Genomic DNA, 17,743 nt, shown 5'->3' with positions numbered 1-17,743 from the left:
CTGAACGCAGGAAAAATACCAGTTGCCAATTTCAGCACAACACGCGCTTCTCCGCTCCGCCGAAGGTCCTCTGGAGCCTGGCGTGCACGCCAACGGACGCACAGACGGATGGACGGGCGAATGAACAGATACAGCACTACCGCTTTTGTGGCACTCTGTGTGTTTTTTTTTTCGTTGTTGCTCCGTTGCTGCTGTTTTTTGTTCTTTTTGGCTCAACTATCGATTGAGCAGGCGGCTTCTGGAACGGCTTTGGTGGCAATTAATTCCACCACAGCAGTCCAAAAACTGATAAATGCTGTGAATGTGCGCGCCGGTTGGTGAATCGATGAATCGATGGCGGGTCGAATTGAATGCAGTCAAGTTGCGTCGGGCGGGTATCGGGTGTCGGGTACAGCGGTTAGCTGGTCGGCTAGTCGGCGCGTTAGAGTCGTGTTTTGGTGATTTTAACTCACATTTCATTTCGTTCGATTTGGACATTTTCATCTGATTTCAGTTTACCGAATGGCGAATTAGGTTCGATGTGTGTTGTTGTTGTTGTTGTTATACTTGCTGTTTTTTTTTCTTTATATGTAGCTTTTGTTGTAGCTGTAGTAGCTGTTGTCCTGTACGAGCGGGCACCTCTCAGTGGCAGAAATTCCTCAGCGGCTCATTGCGGTCGCATATGGCCATTGATTAGCTGGTTGCTTATGTTGGTATTTCGCTCCGATTGGGACTTGTGCACCATGCCCGTGTATTTATTTCGTGCGTATTCCTCATTATTTATTTCCTTATTTCTGTGCAGTTGAGTTGGGTCGTTTTGCGCGCGGCAATGATGTGTCTGTCGACCATCGATAGATCGATCTGCCTGTGCAAGTCTCCTAAATTAACAATTAACTGAGGTTTTGTGCAAACTTTTCTCGGTTGTTACCAACTTTTCGATTTGTTAACTCAAATATTTTATTCGAGCAGTCCATTAGAGAAACGAAAAAAAAAACAAAAACAAATAAAATCAATAAGTCTCTAGGGCAAGAAATAAACGACACGGCCAGATTCTCACTAGAGCTAATTTATAGTACTAATATATTGACTCTTCTAATGAATTGTAGAACAATTATATATCCGTACTAGTCTAGGCCCAATATTTTCTTAATTTTATACATAAATATTGGTCTAAATATACTTAAATAAAATGAAAAAAAAACACAAGTGAAATATCAGTATATAAAGGGTGGTTAAGTTTCAAGGGCCGGTGTTGATTTTGAATAAAATACAATTTTTTTAGGAAATTATTGTCATTTCTCTTTATTATGATTAAATTGGTATGGCTCAATTACATGTAGAATAAAATATCGGCAAAATGGCGCCGCGGCCTCGGCGATACACCTCCATCCGATGGTTCAAATTTTCAATGACGCTAAGGCATAATTGAGGATCTCATCATCGCATCCTTTAGCTCTTGAATTGTTGCTGGCTTATCGACGTACACCTTTTCTTTCAAATAACCCCAAAGAAAGAAGTCCAACGGTGTCAAATCACATGATCTTGGCGGCCAATTGACATCGCCGCGACGTGAGATTATTCGGCCATCAAATTTTTCGCACAAAAGAGCCATTGTTTCGTTAGCTGTGTGACAAGTGGCACCGTCCTGTTGAAACCACATATCGTCCACATCCATATCTTCCAATTCGGGCCATAAAAAGTTCGTTATCATCTCACGATAGCAAACACTATTCACAGTAATTGCCTGATCGGCCTCATTTTGGAAAAAATACGCCCCAATGATGCCGCCGGCCCATAAACCGCACCAAACAGTCACTCTTTGTGGGTGCATTGGTTTTTCGGGAATCACTCTTGGATTAACATTCGCCCTAATGCGGCAATTCTGCTTATTGACGAATCCACTGAGGTGAAAATGTGCCTCATCAAAAATCACGAATTGCGCGATATGCATTTTGATTTGAACGCCCGTTTTCATAATAAACCTGAATAACTTTAACGCATTGCTCGATTGTGTATCTTTCCATGGTTCAAATTGAGTTAGTCTGAAATTGAAAAATGTCAAATGAAATGAAGAAGAAGCTTGACGTTTAGGTGTGGTCCACATTAAACATCGGCCCTTGAAATTTAACCACCCTTTGTAATAAAATTTGTTTTAAATAAAACAAAGTAAATAATAAAAACAAAAATTTCATACCAAATAGTGAAAGGGACGCAGAACATCAAAGTCATCTGCAATTCATTCAAAAGCAATTCGCCCATGAACTCACACCTGATTGGTATTGCAAGGAATCTTGGCTAATATATGGCTCCTTTTGGTTTTCGTAAAGTATGTCCAAACCATTTGCACTTCCGACTCCGGATTTCAAGGTGGACGGGCGTTTGTTTTGTCATAGCCAAGAAATTGTTGTTGGTAATAGTGTTAGGCCAAAAAATGCGCATGATCTTACGAAGGCTGCGGTTGATAAAAATGTATAGGTCATGTATGTCACGCACAGACGCTTTCCAAGTCTCGCATCTCTGTAGTACAACTGACTTGACATTGGACTCGAATATTCTGAGCTTTGTGCGCCTAGGTATATATTATATGATGACCTCCATACGTTGTCCAACATACCAAACACTGCACGGTCTTTTGATATTCGGCTGCTGTAGCCGAATGAGTTGGTGCGTGACTACCATTCGGATTTCAGAGGGAACGTAGGTTCGAATCTCGGTGAAACACCAATATGAAGAAAAATTTGTTCTAATAACGGTCACCCCTCGGCAGGCAATGGCAAACCTCCGAGTGTATTTCTGCCATGAAAAAGCTCCTCATAAAAAATATCTGCCTTTCGGAGTCGGCTTGAAACTGTAGATTCTTCCATTTGTGGAACAACATCAAGACGCACGCCACAAGTAAGAGGAGGAGCTCGGCCAAACACCCAAAAATATATATAAAGGGTTTTCCAATAACAGCCCGCTATTTCGGTAGATGCCACTTTTGAAGCTATCATTTTTTGATATTTGACAAGTAACTACGCCATTAATAAAAATGGAGCGATACACGCTTGAACAACGCACTGAAATTATTAAAATTCACTATAAAAATGGTGAAAATTTGGCAGAGACGGTTCGTAAAACTCGGAAGATTTTTGGGTCATCGTGAAGCACTTTATTGCTGTTGTAGCCGAAAGTGTTGAAGAAAACCGAGGTTTGTCCATTCCTCGTCGTTCTTCGGAATTAGGCATCCCACAAACGTCATTACACCGTATTTCGCATAAAGATTTGGGTCTTACGGCTTGTAAAGTCCAGTTAATACAAGAATTCAAGCCGGCCGATCATCAACAACGTCGTGTCTTTGCTGATTGGGTCGTTGATGCATGAAAATGATCCGGAATTCCATCGAAAAATCATCTTGAGTGATGAGGCCCATTTTCACCTCGGTGGCTTCGTCCACAAGCAAAATTGTCGGATATGGGGCTCAGAGAATCCAAGAGTTATCTATCCTCAACGTGTGACTGATTGGTGCGGTTTATGGTCCGGCGGAGTTATTGGACCTTCCGTTTCGAAAATGAAGCTGGAGCAACAATTACGGTGAATGGAATTGGATGGTATTGATCTGAATAACGTTTATTTTTAACGTGACGGCGCTTCGTCAACGAAACCATTGATATTTCATCAAATAACACCTCTTATTGGGAAACCCTTTATATGCCGTCTTTATTGATGATACTCCCGAGGTGGCGAAATTCGCCTACTTCTTCGATATTAGTACCGCATGTTCCACGATCACCACATAAACATCGTGGTCGAAAGCCAGCTTGTTCGCTCCACAGGCCACCCACCAGCGCATCAGATAATCTTTTATTGATTATGTGGGCTATGATCTTGTTCACCCTGCTGAGCAATGTGATGCCTCTCCAGTTTTTGCATTCGGCTAGGCTCCCCTTTTTAGGTAAAAGTGTAATGACGCCCTCCTTTAACTCGGTGGGAATATTTTTAGAGTTCCAAATTCTTTGCAGCAGAGGAAACAAACATCGTGTGCTTACTTGAGGATCATGCCTGAATATTCTAGGATATCTCTGTGTCCTAGGGCTTGCACTGATACTGAACAAGGAACCAATGTTTTTACCTATGATCCCGGATGCGTACTACTGCAGACTACGAACCCGAGCCCACATGGAAATTCGAATCCAAATCACGATCTATAGTATAGAATATTCGTACAAGAGTAGCAAATTTGACAATTGAGCTACGTCAGTACAGAAAACAAAAAGAAGAGGAGGAATGAAGAAGTGCGTAGAAAGCGAAAAATATATACATACATATGTATGTCGTAGAGCACCCAGCCGTGGGCATTCACACAGATAGTGGAAGACGGTCTCCCTAGAATCTTCTTGACTGCAGTTTCCACATCTATCGTTATACGGCCATCCCATCTTCCTAGCTTGTCTCCCATAGGCCAATGGCCGCTTATTGTTTACGTAACTCTAAAGATGTCTGTAATTCGCTTTCTTAACAGCTCGTCAATTCTGGACTTGTTGCAATCTGGCCACGTCTCCTTCGCTATTTTGCAGGTATCGGTGTTGGTCCATCTGTCAACAGCCAGCGTCGAGAACTGTAAAATGATCACCCTTTTGTAGACGCTTCGAAGGCAGCCAACTGCTACCACTTCGGATACTCTAGAGGAAGCCCCCTATCTTGCCAGCTGATCAGATTTCACATTTCTTTCTATGTTCCCAGATGAGAGTAATGTTTGTTGTGCGTGCTAGGGCATTTAATTCTTCTTTGACTTGTCTGACGATTGTTGAATTGGCTGTTGGTGACTTTATAGCTAAGATGGTCGCTTGACTATCTGATAAAATACGTGCACAATATGGGCCTTCTGAGACGGTGCGTTATCATGGTGCAGGATCCATGAGTTTTCTTTCCACAAATTGGGCCGGTTCCTACGCTTATTCTCTCTCAAACGTCGCATAACTTCCAAATAATATTCTTTATTTACCGTTAAACCATTTGGAATGAATTCCGAATGTACAACACCATGACAATCCAAGAAAACGAGTTGCATGACTTTCACTTTTGACCGACTTTGACGTGGTTTTTTGGGTTTCGGCTAATGTAGATAGCGCCAAACAGCCACTTATTGACTGGTTGGATTGGACTGATTGGACGTTGGGTCCGAATTTACTTGCTCAAGCATGTCTTCAGCCACCTTCTTAGGATGCATTTTTTGAAAGAAATTCAACTCTCTTGGAACGTATCGAGTAGCCACGCGTCTCGCCCCCAATTGATGGTGTAAAATGTTGCGAATTCATTCGTGAGAACGATAAGCTGCCCCCTCAAACTTAAATGATAGTTTTCCAGCACCATTTCCTGGACTTTGTCGACATTTTTATCCGTTGAAGACGTTGGGCGACCAGATCGGGGCAAATCTTTAACGACTTCTCGGCCCTCTGCAAAATCCGTATACCACTCTTAGATCCGTGTTCTTCATAGAGCACACTCGCCATAGGCTTTCTGCAATATTTTCAATGATTCGACGCACGAAATCCCGTTCACAACACAATTTAAGGCAAATATTTTTATCCATAGTAAGAATCTCAGGGCACACCTGCGGTTGACTGATATAATTAAATGCCAAAAGCAAACTAATTAACAGCAGTCGCCCCTCGGCAAGCAATATAGCAAACCTTCGATTTTATTTCTGCTTTCTAAAGAAGCTTATCATAAAAAATCATTTGCCGTTCGTAGTCGGCTTAAAACTGTAGGTTCCTCCATTTGTGGAGGAGCTCGGTCAAACACCCAATAAAGGGTGTAAGCGCGAGTTATATATACAATTATATTTAACAGAGTTCCATGCTCGGTCCATTACGATGGAATATTATGTAAGTCAGAGCTCCACGATTATAGAGTTCGCAGTTAATATTGCAATAGAAGTGGCAGTGAAGCGGTTGGATGGTATTCGCGAAAATTTGTCAAAATCTGTCATTTTATTTAAAGATTGTCTAAGTAGCAGTGGACTCGATTAGGCGGAACGAAAACTGAAGTACCGCTCATCTCGAGTAGGGATGATTAAAAAACTCGGTATAATCTTAGATCAAAGACTGGTTTAAAGTCCTCGATCTTATCGGTTCTTCGGCCAAATGGACCGAAACAGCGTCTTCGGCAGCTTTTAGCGAGCGTAGCTAAGAGCCAATTACTATATGCGGAACCGACCGAACTAATGATAGAAAGCGAACCTTGACTGAGTGGCAAAACGGCTAAAAGACTTTATAGATAATCCTGTATCCCAAAACTAAAATGCTGGATAAGCAGAATGCATGACGAAGTAGACTTTTATTCCCTTTTCTCTACTTCTGCATTTCGCTGTAAGTTAAATCACGAGTTTGACCCCTCTTGTGATCACTGCGGAAGCTATGTGGAAGAAGACGTCTGCAGCGATTCAATCTTCTAAGGGGTTTATTGAAGGCAGAGGCCGGAGATGAGTTTTCAGCGGAAGCAGATTTTGGCTATATTTTGAGTGGTGCCAGCGAATGGACGTCAATTAGAGTCACTATCTCATTTTGAAAAGTCTTAGAAGCATGGAAATACAATGAAAATTTATCGCAATTTAAAAAATGTAGTGTCTGGCGGCAGTCTGGTCTGGAGTGGAGCTCTTCGATTTAACGGGTAATCCTAGCATCAATGTCCATAAAAATTAAATCAACATATCTAGAACTACCTGAAGAAACTCGTTTGGCTGGCAATCTATGTAGGTTTTCCAATTTCCTGTCCTTACGATTCCTTATTCAATCGCACCAATGGCTCAGACGATATTGGTCTTGCTCCAACAACAGTCGATTCTACGTCACCGGAACGACTCGAATTTATATCCGGCCAAAGACTGTCACTTCAGCAAAAGTCGTCGTGTATGTATGGGGAATGTTTATGCTGCTGGAACAATAACAACGATATTCGCTTTAATTGCCTGAATTTTGTTTTAGATTATCCGCATCACTGAATCGTGTCGACAAAAATTAACTTACATATTTGAACGTAGTCTTAGAATCATGCTAGTCGGTGTAAAAGTCCTTAAGCAAGATTTCTATCAGCTGATTGTCAAAATTTTCTACAGATGAGATGGTCCAAACTGAAATGCAGGGTACCAGAATCAGTGTTAAATAAAAAACTGAATTCTACGAGTATTATTGTCACTTGATGACAGTAATAAAGAATAGTAAGGGAACCGGATTTTTTTTATTTTTTGGTCCTTTTAAATTTAAAAATTGTTATATAGCAATAAATTTAATTTTTGTTCCAAAGCATAATCTTTGTAATTTAATTTATTCTTTATTTTATTTATTCTTTGTTATTTTTATAAAGCATAAAAAAACTTCACAAAAATGAAGCTTTCCGAGGCGACGGCATTATATAGGAGTTTTACTGTATTAAACCAACCTAAGTACAAATTCTTCCGTTTAAATTAAGAGCATCGGCAATATTAGGCCTCTTCTATTCGCCATTGCCCCGCTCACTATCTTTATGCTCGATTAACTTAACGAAAAATTTGCATGCGAAAGCAAAAACAAAGTTAACGAGCAAAATTCGCCGCTAGCGAGTATGGCTATAGCTCAATAGACTGATATAACTCACTTTCGTACAAACACACGTTTTTGTTGTTGTTGGTGTAGCAGTAATAGAAGCCCCGTCAGTGTAAGGTATATCACCTGCCGTCTGCGTCTGGCTCATCTAAAGGTAGGCCCAGAAAACATGCTGTTTCTACAAATTGGGTTCAGAGCGAGAGAGGTGTTAGATGAGTAGGTTTTAAAAGGCATGCGAAAAGGTGGTTAGTGTCGTGCGAGGTGCCTTGACATGCCGGACATATGTTTGGTATGTCGTACAAACACATGTAATTTAAGGCTGCTCTATTCCCGCGTTGCCAATATACTTGTACTATATGTTCATTTATACCAGTTGCTTTTTCTATTCGCCACTTGCTAACGCTTGGCAAAAAGAAGAGGCCTATTGTAGAATAAAAAAAAAATTGTATTTTTTCTTCATTAAAATATACCGACATTTTCACGTTTTCTCTTTGCAGACACGCTTTCACGCATCTCGCTCCGCCCAAATGGTTCGCATGTGACAAATGTGATTTCAAGGCCCGCATCAAAGGACACATCAAACGTCATATGCGTACACATACCGGTGAAAAACCCTTTCTCTGTCCGCATTGCCAATTCCGTTGCACCACTTTCGATAATCTGCGCAAGCATGTGCTCAAAACTGGCAAACATCCAGGCAAATTTATATACGAATGTCAGCAATGTGCAGCGGGTGCAGAACAAGGAAATGCCTACAAAACTAATTCATATCAGGAGTTCCGGGCGCACAATACCGAAATGCATGCGACGACAGGAGATGGAAATAAACATTGAACGAAAAAGTGGGAAAAAGTGTAAATTTACGTACTTATATTTAATAAAAATATGATAAGAATACTTTTTGTTTGGTTTTCATTTATAAAGGCCGGAGTGCGTTGGGCTTCCGTTAAAAATGGTTTTAGGTGGAGCTAAAATATTTGTTGAGGTGCGACATCTACATGTGAAAATGTACTGCCTAGTTTTGCTAGTTACCAACAGATGACGCCGATGCAGTGTTGACCACCGGATTGTGCCTTTACTGGCTCAATTTTCACTGCCGATGTTGCTTCAACTTTGTTTAGCGCCAACGCCGCGCAATTTACAAAACTAATATACAGACTCATTTATTATGATTTCCAATTGGTTTTATTTTTTTGCTTTCATTATTTTATTTATTTAAACATATGCTGCATTGCATATTGTTCACATTTTGTGCTATTTATGGCAAGACAAAATAATAATTATTTGATGAGAAACCGTAACAAGTGTGGCGTTGCCAACAGGTGAGTTATCATATACATTATATTTACTTTCAGATATTAGTAGATATTTTTATTTACTTTTACGCCGAAAGAAGATATCAAAATCAATAAAAATATTTATACCTATGAATTTAGAAAACTATTTTATACACTCAATTACAATTTGCGCAATTTATTTTTTCTATTTAATTTGTATACAAAAAATAATTCACTTAATAAAACCTAATTATCTACATAGTAAGTTGGCAACGCGTCCACATTTTGACTTTTCTCTCATTGCACGAAGAAACGGCAAACGATAATCAGAAACGCGTCGAAACTCACAACGAAAAAAACTCCAATTTGTGTTCACTTCATATATTTGTGTTTAATGTGTGTGAAAATTGTGAATATTCATAATGAAAATAATTAATTAAATTAGAAAATTGTGCGGGAAACAAAGCTGTGCCGTTGTTAAAATGATCAGCGCGATGGATAATAGATCGTACGGTGCGATTTCGAAGGCATCCACCGCTGGTCGAAGCGACTTCACAACGCCAGGTAATAAAGCGAGAAAGAAAAAACTAAAACGAAGACCAAACAAATGGAAATACTGATAGAATGGACTACTTGCCACAATGAACGATCAATTACAATTCCCATATTAAACAATATACCTTTGCTTAACCAATTGAATAGATTAATATGTGCCCAAGAATGCATTCAAATTCCGCCAGCCATGTAATGTTAGCCCGTTTGTTGACGTTCCGTTGTTCGTTTGGACGCCAGGTGAAAGTCCAGGAACAAGCGAGACTTCCAGCATTTGTGAACTAATTTTAACGCATCTCAAACTGGAAGCGTTTGCTGTTTGCGTATGTCAACGTGAAAATTCCATTTATTATTAAGATATAGAAAAGTTGTAAAGTAATGAAAACACCATACTCCATTGATTGAGCTCATTTACGCATTCAGCGTATTATCCCTGTTGCTATATTCTTATTGGATTTAATAAACCGCTAGTTATTGAATACAGCAAATTAATTCTTACTCGCAGTCCATATGCGTAAAGGCATTTGGCAATTGGCTTAATTGGCAAACCGGGGAGGTGGCTTACCTAATTTGTGCACAACAACGAAGGTATTAAGAAAGTAAATTACACAAAAGAATTAGATGCACGTAAAGCGTACATGATGAATAGGCAGGCGGTCAATCAATCCAGCAAAGTTGAGCCGAATGTGGAAGTTATAAAAATATGAAATGAAAACTTTATGAGTGACAGTTTATTGAAGAGGCCGCAAGATGGGTAAACAAACAATGGGTTTTCAAGCAGTTTTAGTTGATAGTATGCATATGCATTGTGGCTGGGCTTATAAATAAGTTAAATTATTTATTAAAAAAAAAAAATAGTGAACCGAAAAAAAGCTATAGAAAAAAGATAATGGAAAATGTGGGAATACTAAAAATGTAATGTAAACGAATTTAACGCCACCAACGAAATAATACCAAATCAGCGCCCCATTTACGTGCTTTACAATTAAAAGTTTTTCAAATTAAAATTGTAATCCACCACCGGCAGTTTCTCATAGCATAAATGGCATGCACATGAATGGCATCATAAGAATAATCATCGTACAACCAACAGCAAGCCGAACAAAAAGTGTTTCGAACAATGCGCTACGTTGTAATTTTTCCCAACGCCATTCTTTGTGACATACTTTGCGCACTCAACCTGTAACATTTAATTATGCCATCTTACTGTTGCGCTATTTTCTTAATTTTTGTCACTCTTAAGCGTCTTATTTATCTTGTTTTACGATCTTTGTTTTTTTTTTGTCTTTGCAGAATTAACGCCTGAACAGCAAAAGTTGTTAATTGAGCTGCGTCGAAAAAAGCAGGAGCTTTTACTGGAAATTCAGGTAAGCGTTTCACTCGCTACTAAAAACATTGTTTTTTTTTCATTTATTTGTTGCTCTCTAACACCATTCAATAGTTCATTAGCTTAACTGGTTGACTACAATTAGCCTGCCATACTTATGTTCCTGCTTTTAATTCGTCATTCACAGTTGCGTTCACAACTTCACTTTAAAGTTGAATGAGTCATAAATGTGTTTGCAAAGAAGCGATTTGTTGGTGACTGGTGGAGCAATTCAAGGCTCGTGCAGATAATCTGTACAACCACCACGCCTTGTAAAGCCAGGCTTTGTTGCTCGCATATTCGCCATGTGACAATAAAAATTGTTGTTGTTGGTGGGTTTATTTATAGTGTCAAGCGCTCATGTATAAAAAATGCTTTATATATAATTAAGTTACAAGCTTGATTGCGTCGTTTGGAAAAGTGTGTTTTCCACACAACTTTGTCTGTTTCGCCGTTTAATTTGCTCTGAGTTTGTATGGCTTTTTGTTTTGATTGCGCACTCTTCTAGCTTCGCTATTAATCCGCGGTTGTCTGCGGTGATTGCCTTTAAATTTTCTTTCTTTCTTTTTCTCTTTACCATTTTTGCAATACCCTACTTTTCTTTGTTTATATGGTTTGTTTATTTACCAATTGTGGGAAAATTTGTCAAGCTCTCATTATTTACATATCCACATACAATGGTGGCGATCTAATTAGGCGGGAGTTGAATTTATTACTGATTTGACTGATAGTCTATAATTAAAAAAAAAAAATCTGGATCTTTTAATGCAGCAGTTACAAGGAAGCAAATCATAAAATATTTTTAAACTAATGATTTTTGCATTTATAGAATTGACTTTTACATACTTCATTGGATGATTGGCGGAGAAAGTTTCTCCTCCAATTTGGGGTATGCATTTTAATATTGTCATACAAATGAAGGAAAGTATGGCTTTATGCCGACTTAGACAGACGGCAGATTTCATTTTTCACTTTCATTTAACCATTTAAGGGGTTATATGTATACAGTTAGAAGGCCCAAAAAACCGAATTTTCAAGCATTTTTTCTGAGAAAACTTAAAATTTTTTTTTTTGATTGAAACGTTATAAATAAATGGATACATTCCATGTTATTACGAAAATATTACTCCAAGTTAATATATATAACTAACAAGCAATTTTAGTTTGTGAATTTATGAATCTACTTATCAATAACCACTAGGTCCAGTGGTTTCGTCCTCTTCAGCCTCTTAGTATATATTGCTTCATCGCAAAGCGTAGAGATTTATCATTTCATTGACTGTATGCAATTGTAGGTCTCTATGTAGGTCGTCATTCCGTATATATCAGGGGGCTTTTACGATGTCCCGGATTACCTTGTTTTGAAAACGTTGAATGATTTCTATATTACTTTTTGCGGTGCATCCCCACAGTTGAGCTCCATAAGTCCACACTGGCCTAAAGATTTCTTTCTAAATTAACAATTTATTTTCAATGCGTAATTTAGACGTTCTGCCGATAGCCAGTACAAGTTTCTATATTTTAAATTGAGTTCAGCGACTTTGGTTTTGACATGTTCCTTCCACCTGAGCTTAGTGTCTAACGTCATGCCCAAGTACTTTGCTGTACAAGCATACGGAACGTTTGCGGAAAATATTTGAATGGGTTTGTGATAACTTTTTTGTTTGTAAAGTTTACGAGATTTATTGATCTTAAACTTTCTACACATATTATATTATTTTTTAACTGTATTTTACGACTTAGTATTAGCAAAAAAGACCACTATGAACTGGATCCTCTGAAATTAAAAAACCAAACAGATGTCGTTAAAGTAATGTTAAACCTAGTAATTAATCGAAGGAATAAGCAAAATATATTTTACAAAATGGTGGTTTCTAAAAAAACTTCAACAAAAATCCATTTTGACCAAAATTTCGGCCTTAGATTGTTTATAAGAAAACAAATATTTATCGTTGAGAAAAAATCTTCGATTAATCACTAAAAAATATATTTAAGAAGCTCGTGTTAAAATTTGAGACTAATCGGTTTAGCCGTTTTCGAGTAATGTCACCTACTTTGAAAACACCATTTTGAGAAAAACGCGTTTAAAGTTTCAAAAGCTCTTTCAAGCACTCTGAAACGTCTTCCAATTTGCTTCGAAAATATTCACCGAAACGATATTAAATTGTCTTTGTGTATTCTTAAATATATGTACATTAAAAAAATAAAATAAAAAAATCGTTTTTTTCAAAATTCTAACTGTATATAACCCCTTAAGTCAAACTTATTACCACAGATTAAATTTACAATGATTAACCTCAAGAATAGCTTACATAATTAAATCCTAGATAGAAAAATTAACGATAAAATTAAAAATTTAGTTAGTTGAAAAATAAAAGTATTAAAGAAAAGTTATTAAAAAATTTTTTTAGTAATATAATAGTAGGATTAATTGGAATTATTTGAAAAAAAAAAGATAATATTGGACTACGTTCAACAATATTCGGCAAGGTAACAAAGCAATTTATGTCTGAAGCGCAAGTTATCTTTTATACATTTATTTTTAGGCGTAAATTATTCCAAAGATGTGCAAGAACTAAAAGTATTGACGTTCAGTCACCAAACAACTGTATTTCATCGGAACTAAGTTTATCAAATGGCAAGATTTTGAAAACCATAAGTCGATATTTGAGGTATTTGGGTTCCTGAGTAGTAATGATCTTCTGAAGTAACACTAAACATTTAAACTTAAGCAAATCGTCAAAAGATACCGTTGCAAATTTGTTTGACAAAAAAAAAAAACAGAAATAAATGTTTTTATAAGAATCCTGCTTAGGAGCGACCGCTATTAGGATACACTTTTTTACTTAATATTTTACGCTCAGTGGGTTACCAATGGACTTATAGTCACACAGAACCTCGTTCGTCGACGGAAACCAAAATTTGATGCATGCTGAGGAATAATTAATACCGATATCAATAAATATTCATATACAAATTTTCGGTTTAATGAAAGTCCATTTTCATCCCCTGGATGTATCGTATTTTCTGGTACCTCATTGATTGATTTATCGGTACAATTCCATACTCGGTTTACATTACTTTTCTTACATTCTCAATTTATCTTAATTGAAAAACTCTACATTTAACACAGCCAATGCATTTTTGTTAAAGACAATTTATATTTCTTTCGCATTTTGCATCTTAGAGAAGCAGATTATATGTATAGCTGGAGTTCTTTATAAAATATAAAATCCTGTGTGCCTTCTATATTAGGTTCTATTACCGGCGACCACGCGTAGTAACTTTGGTCACCTCCAGCGGTGACTGGCCAACGGGATGTGGTTTTCTGCGTCGAGAGTTTCACTCTTCATTTCACAGAGCGTTCACATCGGTATGTTTCGCAATCTGTATCGTCTTTAAAACAGGAGACTGGATCATTATATTACTATTCTGGAAAGCGCTGCTCATATTTTATAATTTTTGGTTTTTTATGCCTATTTGGATTTTTCTAGTTTTTTATTTTGTAAGTTATTGTAATATACTTTGCTCCATCTTATTTTCTTTTGGGTCTCCGCTTCAAGCCGCTATCTTCGCGCCTTGCACAGTCGTCGTCTTAAGTGATTAGCTGGTTTATCTATCCAGATACAGGGATGTCGCGCAAGGGTTGTAGCAGGTTCATATGGGAGCCAGTGTTCAGAGTCAGGATCAGTTACAAGTAAGGTATCGTTTCAACTGCTTGTACCACCAATTGAATAGCGACTTAGTTTTGAATGTGCTTGAATACCTGAAGACTACGGAAGCACTAGCCCGTCAGTCGTTTCAGCAGGGCATCACAATCGCAAACTCTGGTGACAATATATCATTCTCAGCAGCCATTTTAACATACTAACCCTACCTATCATATTTCCAATACACTCTAAACAAGATCTTACTGTTCTCAATATTGTCAATGATTTTTAGTGGGTGGCATCTATACGCCCGGTCACAGCAGGGTCTTCGATCTTTGATCTTTTAAACCTTGCCCAAACACGGCAGTTGCAAGTCATGTTGACAATTTCTTTTTAATATGTTTTATATTATTTTATTGATTATAACATTGTTTTCCTAATAATGTTGCATGTTTTTTAAAATTACTACTTTGAGAACGTCGCCTTCTACAGGTTGTTTAGCAAAACTTTGCGGTACAGCAGTAATATTCTCAACAGAACGCCCAGTTTTTGGTCTGCCAGTCCTTATTCTATCCTCGACGCATCTAGTTTCTTGAAAATTTTTCAGCAATGAATCATTCACTACTGACATTTAGGCGTCGTTTTTGAAAATATTTCAAATTTATTAGCTAAACACTTTTAAATATAGCTTAACATTTCTTCTTAGTATCACAGTCCTTGGTGAATCATTGCTTCATTCACAACCTTGCGCCATCTGTCTCTATCTAAGACTACCTTCTTCCACCATCACACGTTTGGCTTTTCAAGTTCAACTTTCACGTCTTCGAGCCATCTCTTTTTGGGGCGTGGTCTTCTTTCATTAGAGCGTAATTCAACTGCATTTCGAGTTGTTCTCTACTTGGGCCGTCTAACCGCGTGTCCGAGCCATCTTATCCTCTGAGATTTTATAAATCTTATCACAGTCTCGTTTTTTTGCTTATAGTTTCAGCTCATTAGCTATTATATCTACTTTGATATGTACCGTCTTCAAGTCTTCTTCTTCTTAGCGTCACAGTCCTTTGATCTCGATTTACAACCACTTCCCTCCAACATCTTGGCCACCTTTTCCTCGGGCGTCCCCTTTTTCTTTCTCGAATTGGGCGAAGATCTAGTGCCTTTCTCGTTATAGTTTCTTTCTTAATTACTATGTCTTCAAGTTCGGCATTGTGCCTAATGCGATAAGTGCCATCTGCCAGTCTAAGCGGACCATAGATCTTTCGGAGCACTCTTCTTTCAAAGCACTTTCGCTGTTTTGTCTCGTTAGCTTTCAGCGTCCATAGTTGACAGCCATATGTTGTCTTACAGTCTTTTTTTTCCCTTGTTCTCCACTTGGGAGCATAAGGCCTCGGACAAGACTCAGTCTTGCGTTGGTTTCGTTAATCTATTTGATTTCTGACAGGGTAGGTGATTAGCCTGCCGCTATCAGTCCTAAGATGCTTGGATCGGCATCTGTGTGTCACATTTTTCTACCAGGATCACACAGATGGTTGAGGACTTCGCTAAAGTGGTGTGTCTGCGCTATTACCGCGATTGTCCGCTCCCTCTTGCAGTCTTACGGGTCAATATACTTTTTGCAATATTTTTCTTTCAGGTACCATTACTTGATTAATGTTAGTAGTTTTTAGTTTTTTTTTTATTATTTATTACCTTTTAAAAAACTTATTAAAAAATTTATTTCCAACAAATTAAATATATTGCAATTTTATCACCACTAATTTCATTAAGAAAAAACCTATTAAAGAATTTAATTTTATTTTACATATACGGTAAATTTGAATTTTTCCTCGTTTTTCACATCTCTCAAAGTCAACAAGAGCCCTATTTAATTAAGTAGGTCGCCACCACTGTATACAACTATTTCTGCACTTACTCATTCGTATATTTGACAGTTTACTCAGTGAACTTAATTTTTATCCGTCTTCACTTGTCCACCTTCCTATTAGAAGTTTGTGAGTTCGTACTTTTGTTGTTGCTTTCTTAAAGTTTTTATGATTATACGAATGGCCTAGTCCAAAAAAAGGTTCTTATTCTCTCGGTTTTAATTTAATGACAACACTTCTCCCACTTGTGTTAATCTATGTAACATTAACTATTCATTTATAAGTTTATGATCACCAAAACGAGAGCATGAAACCGTTAAGTCGTCGCAGATTCACATACGCGGCTGGCAATTAAAGTAGTGGGCGTGAGAATCGTTTTTCGTCTGAGACTTTCTGGCGCTTGAACATAAAAATAATAAATTAATTAAATAAACACAAGCGGTTTGGGCGGTCAGCGCGTGTCTAACTGGTTATGCAAATGTGTAGTGACGTGCACCATAACAAGTTAGCAATTGCAACCAGTTATAATACATAGTAGTACAAATATCTAAATAGTTGCACGTGGAGAATTGCAGAGAAGAATTTACATTTTGGTCGCTGCCCTGAACTCTAATGTAGGCACAATTCACCTTAAAACTGTTTTTTCTACTAGTTGCGCTTGCTCACGACTCGCACTGCCGGCTAGCGCAAGGTTTATGCTTTACTCAAATATGAGCTGGATAGTTGTGAGCGTGCACTGGCGCACGGCAAATGTCGAAACGGGATTTCGGTGTAAAAAAATGAAATAAAATAATAAAAAATAAAATAAATATTACTTTATAGTGTTCGTCTTTTATGCAATTGTTGTTGTATTTAATGTAAGCTTTCAAAGTGCAAACAAAATCGACATGAGAGTAATGCAAAAATTACTTTTTTACAAAAAAGTGAAGTACACAGTGAAGGTTAGTAATTTAAAACGTTTTTTGTAACGAAGCTTTTAAATAAAATTCTAAAATAAACTTTTATAGAGTTTATATGCACACGAAGATGAGACATACGTCACTCAGTTATCGGGGGGAAAAGTATGTCAATGTCAGAAGGATGAAAATAGCAATTTGAAGGTAATAATCATATGTATAAAAACAATAACAAACAAAAAAAATGCTCAGCGCTCAATGATAAGCGCATTTTTCATACTTACGAGTTTATGCACATAAATGAAAATTCAATCGAGTAAGAAAGGCGAATTCATATAAGTTGATAGCTGCAGCATAAAAAACGTACGTGCATTTTGTCTGTTCATGAAGCAAATAATTTGTATGAATTGTTAAAATTATCAAGGTTTGGTGTTCATGTATCCAAAAAACTTTGCAAAGTAGGGGAAAGTGAGAGAGCAATATGACAATTCATTTTGAGGGGAAGTGGCAAGTTTTTACTGGATAAATTTTTACTTGTACGAATTTGCAAGTGAGAAAAACAGCTGATCGCAAAGTAAAAATAAGCACGATTTACAATTTGC

At 37.5% G+C, this 17,743-nt stretch overlaps 2 protein-coding genes across 4 annotated transcripts in view; both read left to right on the top strand.

Annotated features, from left to right (window-relative positions):
• Nucleotides 1-8,400, top strand: part of LOC128864457 (zinc finger protein 624) — a 146,079-nt gene extending 137,679 nt beyond the window's left edge. Inside the window, exon 6 of the mRNA XM_054104121.1 lies at nucleotides 8,039-8,400. Within this exon, the coding sequence (XP_053960096.1) occupies nucleotides 8,039-8,375 (337 nt within the window). The 3' untranslated portion in view covers nucleotides 8,376-8,400. The remainder of the gene's footprint in view (nucleotides 1-8,038) is intronic.
• A 740-nt stretch (nucleotides 8,401-9,140) lies between these two features.
• The window catches only part of LOC128864317 (cytohesin-1), a 114,653-nt gene continuing 106,050 nt past the window's right edge, over nucleotides 9,141-17,743 (top strand). Inside the window, exons 1-2 of one of the 3 annotated variants that reach the window (XM_054103925.1) lie at nucleotides 9,141-9,382; nucleotides 10,664-10,737. In XM_054103925.1, the coding sequence (XP_053959900.1) occupies nucleotides 9,301-9,382; nucleotides 10,664-10,737 (156 nt within the window). In that variant the 5' untranslated portion in view covers nucleotides 9,141-9,300. Of the gene's footprint in view, nucleotides 9,383-10,663; nucleotides 10,738-16,569; nucleotides 17,187-17,252; nucleotides 17,346-17,743 lie in introns of those variants that run through there. The other 2 variants (XM_054103926.1, XM_054103927.1) reach the window with 2 other exon arrangements.

This window comes from Anastrepha ludens, chromosome 5, assembly GCF_028408465.1.
Source record: "Anastrepha ludens isolate Willacy chromosome 5, idAnaLude1.1, whole genome shotgun sequence".
NCBI lineage: Eukaryota > Metazoa > Arthropoda > Insecta > Diptera > Tephritidae > Anastrepha > Anastrepha ludens.
This window is presented reverse-complemented; position numbering and strand designations above follow the sequence as displayed.